Below are 6,000 nucleotides of genomic sequence, written 5' to 3'. Positions count from 1 at the left end.
GTTAGACGATCCAATTTAAAATTTTTTATACAAAAAAGATGTACTTTAAGGATTTAAAAAGAAGTTAAAGTACTGTTATTTAAAATTTAAATTTATTAAATATTATTTTTTTAAAATAATTTATAAATCAATTGAAGATCGGATTGAATACAACTCAAACTTAAGAGTGCCTTAGCTTTTCAAATTAAATTACAAATTTACTTACAGCATGAAACATTTAAAGCAGAGTAAGAAAAGAAATTGAAAAAATCAAAGTAAATTTATCTGATTTGGATAATTTTTTTAATTTGATTCGAATTAAATTTAAATATTAAATTTATATATATTAAATTTATATCAAATTTAAAATCAAAAAATGAAAATTTAAAAAAACAGATGGAACAAATATATAATTTTAATAATTTTATATATTTTTAAAATTTTTATAAAATAAAAATAATTATTTTATATTTAAATTTATCTAAATATATTAAAAATTATATTAAAATAATATATATAAATCAATAAATTAAATTTTAAAAATCAAGTAATCAAACCAAATCATTAAAATTTAATTCAAATTACATAAATTCAATTTAAATTTAGATCAAATTTTTAAAATTTATGTTTTTATATATTATTTTAAAAAATAACCAAATCCAATCCGAAAACTTATTTTCCCGATCAAGCATAACACAAAAAAACCCATGGAGTAAGGTCTGGATTAGATCATAATTTCAATCAAATCAACGGTCTAGAACACGCTAGTACCAAGAACGGTCACACCCCATAGTCATACTTAAAATTTTGGCATTTTCCAGCCACCACTTAAAAAAAGAGAGACAAAAAAAAAAACCATCATCCTTCGATTCTGTTTCACCATTCTTTTTCTCTCCCAATTTCGCAGATCTTTCGCAGCCTTTTTTGCACACATGAGTAAGGGACCGGGACTCTTCGTCGATATCGGCAAGAAAGCCAAAGGTAATTAAATCCTCCATCTCATTCGTTGTCCACCTTACGATCTTTAGACCAACAGCGAAATTTCTCCTTTGCGTTTAATAATCGAATATTCATCCTTCTTTTTACTTATGTATTTTCATTTCTTTCTTTTTTGAATGGTTAGATCTCTTGACCAAAGATTATACGTTGGATCAGAAGTTCACTGTTTCCACCTACACTGGCGCTGGAGTGGTGTGTCAATTTTACGCCTTGAATTTTAGATATGTTTATATAATAGCTAGGGCTTGATAGATTATTCTATAAAATTGAATGAAATGTCAATTTGGTTGCTTAGATTTTTTATCAACTGATTTTGCATTCCCTGCAATAAAGTGTTTAGATTAATGCAAATACAGAATTTGTGGCTTTGGCTTATATATATATATATATATATATATATATATGTCTATTCATGTTTAAATTGCTTCAAATAGCCAAAGAAAAGCTGAAAATTTAGAGGCATTTGGGAAATCAAGTTACTTGTTCCTTTTATTTTTCCATTCAAAAGAATGGGGAAAAGAATCTGTCTCAGGATTTCCCTGTATTTCTCATGAATCAGCTTTATCTTTGGACTCAAAGATTGTGATAGTAATAGTTACTTGGAGTTTATGTACATTTTTTCATTGTTCCCAAGGTATTATTGGGTGAAGCTGTGTGTAACTCCAGATGAGACTTGTTTTCATTATAAATGGATGTTTTTGGTTGACCAAAAGTTTTTGTCGGAAAGGAGTTTAGATGCAGTTTAATCTCGTTCTATGCTTCCTCCTTCTCAAGGCTTTTTAATTGTTGAAGGGGGCTGGTTTTAACTTTGATGTGTCTGCCAAAATGAATGAACCTTCATGTACTCTATGTTAAGCTAGATCCTCATGTTTGAGGAAACGATTACATGAGGACGAGATTCTCTTAAGCTAATACATTCCACAGGTCTTCATCAGTTCATTCTGCTAATTCCTTTTCATCTTCTTCAATTCAGGCCCTCACTTCAACTGTCCTTAAGAAAGGAGGACTTTCTACCGGGGATGTTGCTGCACTATACAAGTACAAGAACACTCAATTTGATGTCAAAGTTGATACTGACTCTAACGTGGGTTCTTAGTCCCATTCTTCGGAAATTATTAAGTCACAAGTAACCTAATCCAGTTGAGTGTCTTACATTTTTACATTGTTTGTGCAGATCTCAACGACACTTTCATTCACTGAGATTCTTCCATCCACTAAGACTATTGTGTCTTTCAAAGTGCCTGATTATAACTCTGGCAAGGTAAGAAGTTGCCTCTCCTAAGCAGAAATCTTTTTCGTGATGATGTTTTTGATGGTAAAATGTTTCTATCCGCTATTTATTTTGCAGTTGGAGATTCAATATTGCCATGACCATGCAACATTTACAACAACAATTGGTTTGAACCAGACACCAGGCGTTGATGTCACAGCAACAATTGGCACGCCCGCTATTGCTTTTGGTGCAGAAGCTGGTTATGATACCTCCTCTGGCAATTTTACAAAGTACACTGCTGGTATTAGTGTGACAAAACCAGATTCATGTGCTTCCATAGTTCTGTAAGCTTTTCTACAATACCATATTTACTCTGCTTGATCTTAAAAGTGAATAGAAAGCAAGAACTTTCTAATCTTTTGTTACTAATTTCTCTCTTTTTACTTTCAGGGGAGACAAGGGAGACAGCATAAAAGCATCGTATGTGCATTATCTGGACCAGCTGAAGAAGAGCGCCACTGTGGGCGAGATCAGCAGAAGGTTTTCCACAAATGAGAATACATTTACTGTTGGAGGGGCCTATGCTGTTGATCATCTCACACTGATTAAAGCAAAGCTCAACAATCATGGGAGGCTTGGAGCACTGCTGCAGCATGAAGTCGTACCAAAGTCATTTCTGACAATCTCTGGTGAACTTGACACCAAGGCCTTGGACAAGAGTCCCCGCTTTGGATTGGCTCTTGCGCTAAAACCCTAACTGGTTCTTAGCCATTCAATGATGCTTTGAGGATTTGATGCCTTTAAAATTTTTTTGTGGTGATTGAAAAGGGGTGTCAATAAGTAGTTCTACAGATGATTAATATTCATTTCTTGGTTCTCAATGACTCTGGATGGATGATTGATACTTTAGGCTTTCCATGATTCAATATGCAAGTTTCGAGCCGTTTTGACATTGGTACATTAAGCCTCGTTTTATTGAGGATTTCATTTTTATTGGTCAAAAGCTTTTTAACTGTCTTGATTTGCTTTTTCAGTTGCCTTCTTTTAAGTTTCTCCAATTCTGTTTTAAGTTTACCGGCTACTTCTTCAAGGCTAAAAAATGGTAGCTGTCAAAATCCAGGTCCGGCGTTGTGTACCGTGGTCGACTAGGCATCAATACCCCATGGACAAGGGCAGTGTCATCAATGAAGGCACTCCCTAGCCTTCGTTCTTTCCTACTCTCCCCATATAGCCTCTTGAGAGACGGTTTTATTCCTACATATCTTCTTTCATCCCTCCCAGTACAAGCTCAGAAATCGTTTCTTGCAACCCAGCGAGCATATAAATTTAGTTATATTTCTAAGGATTAAACGTAGATTGCAATGTTATCAAACCACTAAGTTATTTTGAGGACAAAAAGCAGAAGTTAGAAGAGACAAACTTCTGTTGTATAAATTCATAATAATTCATATTTCCTACGGCAAAAAGAAAACATAACAGTCCAACACCCAGCAAGAAAATAGCTTTGGTTGAATTTTTAAATCATACACTTCACCAATGCCCTAAAATTGGAAAAGCATAGGTTTCTCATAAACAAGAGAATGCATTTTTATCTGATTCTAATCATTCAAACTTGTAAGTACAAATCAACGCAATTAAATTTTCAGAATCAGTGTAAATGCTAAACTTCTTTTTTTTCTCTTTTTTGTCTAGAAAAATGTTTAGGAGGGAGGTTAGCCCATCTCCAAAGCCAAGGCACACCGCAATCCTAATTGGGATTTACGGATTCATTATATTTATTCATTACACTTTCACCTACGGATATAGGATTTTTCAAACTTTTCGGACTTTCAGATCAGGGATTCGAACCTGCGTGCCAATGGACCCAGCATTGGCCCCTTATCACTTCTGCCAATCCTCACTCGCGTAGCTGCTAGACCTCTTATACTCAGATTCACATCTTCAAGCAAAATGGATCACTTCGCTTCACAATATTATCAATTCAAAAATGCAACATAAACACTGAACAAAAACCACCATAAAAATAATTGCAACATGTAGCATTATCAAGTCTACAAAATCCCAGATTCCTCATCGTATTACCGATTGATAACAAAAGCAAAAAAAAAAAAACACATAAAAGTAAAGTTCAACAGTTGCAAATTATCATAACATGAAAAACAAAAGACAATCTTAATCGACACTCTGCATGATATCCTCAGCGGAAAACTTAGTACCCTTATCCTTATCAGCAGCAGCACGTCCCTTAGCCTTACGATCGAGCAACGACTTCCGATCCTTGTCAAGCCTCAGCTTGGTGATGACAACCTTGGATGGGTTGATACCAACGTTCACGGTCGAACCGTTCACTTTCTCACGCGTTATGCGCTCGATGTGGATCACCCATTTGCGACGGTAGACTTGAACCACTTTCCCTTCGCGTCCTTTGTAGGTCCCACGAACGACTTGGACCTCGTCGTCCTTGCGGACCGGCATGGAGCGGACGTTGTACTTGGACCTCAGATCGGATGAGAGTGGTGCGCTCATTAGCACGCGGCGGACGGAGGAAGGTGCCGAGAAATGGGCCTTGCGGTTCTTGCGGCGAGAAGAGGAGACTCGTGGGTTGTACTTCATTTTTGCTGCAGCGGGTGGGGTTTGATTCCTCTTCTACTCCGCGACGGCCAATGGAGAAAGTGGGGATTTAGGGTTTTGAAATAATATATAGTGGATAAGTGGGGGAACTAGGCTTAATGTAGGATGTATTGGGCTTTATGGGTCCAAAGTGTAAAATTTTCATTTTTGTGGGTTTTAAAAGAATATTGAGGCCCAACTTTGTTTTGGGTTTTTTTTTTCTTTTTACAAATTTGAAAACCGATTTATTTTATTTTATGTATTGGCATGAATTATATTATATTTTTATATACACTAATAATAATAAATTTCGTGTTAAACATTTTGTGGGTAGAAGAAAAAAAAGTTGGATGAAAGAGAAAATGACTTTTTTTCTAATAAATGAAACTAAAGAAAAAAAGATAAATCAATTTAAAATAAAGAAATTAAAAGGTAAATTTATATATTCTTTATTTTGTATAAATATTTGTATTTGATGTATTATTAATATATAAATGTTATATATTATTAATGTATTACACTCACAACTTGATACAATCCATATGATATCTAGTGATGGATACAAGATTTTCTTCTAAAATGTCAACTTATTATATATAAAAAGAAATTATGATGAATTTAATAATTTTATCAACAAAAAGAAAAAGTTCAAAAAAAATTATTATATTTTTTTAATATTTAAAAATGTCCATAAAAATCTTATATCCCTAATGGTAAATGTTTTTTTTAACTTTAAGATGTGTGTAAATGTTTTTTTTTTTAAATTATTTCATTCCTATTAGTTATAATATGCAAATTTAATATAATCAAAATATTTTTAAAATATAATAAATTTTTATTTGATTTTATCTTATACTTATCATATCGAATCACTAAATATCTCTTGATGTATAAAAATATAAAAAAAAAAAACCTTTTCTTGAACTATCAATTCTATTGAACTACTTGAATTATTACTAATGATCTTTTATAATTTATATTTATAAAAATTAAAATTTAAAATTGTGATTCTTTGATTATATTTATTTCAATCGAAAATCATTTTTTTAATAAAAAAATATTTTTATTAATTATTAATATTTATTTAAATAATTAATCTTTTTATTTAAAAAAAAAAAAATTTATGTTTTCTTTTAATTTATAACTTTTTATGTAGGACAATCGACTACTTCAAGAAAAAAGTTGACTTCTCTTTTTTT

General features: G+C 32.2%; 2 protein-coding genes across 2 annotated transcripts; one reads left to right on the top strand and one right to left on the bottom strand.

Annotated features, from left to right (window-relative positions):
* The first annotated feature begins 803 nt into the window (after positions 1–803).
* LOC111299936 (mitochondrial outer membrane protein porin 2-like) lies at positions 804–3,149 on the top strand. Its single transcript, XM_022895471.2, has 6 exons — positions 804–960; positions 1,103–1,170; positions 1,952–2,062; positions 2,153–2,239; positions 2,327–2,535; positions 2,642–3,149. Exons 1-6 carry the CDS (start codon positions 912–914, stop codon positions 2,946–2,948), a joined length of 831 nt encoding a protein of 276 aa, XP_022751206.2. The 5' UTR covers positions 804–911; the 3' UTR covers positions 2,949–3,149.
* A 1,046-nt stretch (positions 3,150–4,195) lies between these two features.
* Positions 4,196–4,870, bottom strand: LOC111299937 (large ribosomal subunit protein uL24z). Its single transcript, XM_022895472.2, has one exon. The coding sequence runs from the start codon at positions 4,802–4,804 to the stop codon at positions 4,364–4,366; it is 441 nt and encodes a 146-aa protein (XP_022751207.1). The 5' UTR covers positions 4,805–4,870; the 3' UTR covers positions 4,196–4,363.
* Positions 4,871–6,000: the final 1,130 nt, after the last annotated feature.

Source organism: Durio zibethinus, chromosome 18 (genome assembly GCF_047325235.1).
Source record: "Durio zibethinus cultivar Kanyao isolate XHJ-2024 chromosome 18, ASM4732523v1, whole genome shotgun sequence".
NCBI lineage: Eukaryota > Viridiplantae > Streptophyta > Magnoliopsida > Malvales > Malvaceae > Durio > Durio zibethinus.
Note: the sequence above shows the minus strand (reverse complement) of the source record. Positions and strands in the feature narration are given on the sequence as shown.

Excerpts from the sequence above, each read along its gene's own strand:
- LOC111299936 (XM_022895471.2), top strand. The coding sequence starts at position 912 with ATGAGTAAGGGACCGGGACTCTTCGTCGATATCGGCAAGAAAGCCAAA. Across the intron at positions 1,171-1,951 it reads CCTACACTGGCGCTGGAGTG|GCCCTCACTTCAACTGTCCT; the intron begins GTGTGTCAATTT and ends TCTTCAATTCAG. Across the intron at positions 2,536-2,641 it reads TCATGTGCTTCCATAGTTCT|GGGAGACAAGGGAGACAGCA; the intron begins GTAAGCTTTTCT and ends TTTTACTTTCAG.
- LOC111299937 (XM_022895472.2), bottom strand. The coding sequence starts at position 4,804 with ATGAAGTACAACCCACGAGTCTCCTCTTCTCGCCGCAAGAACCGCAAG.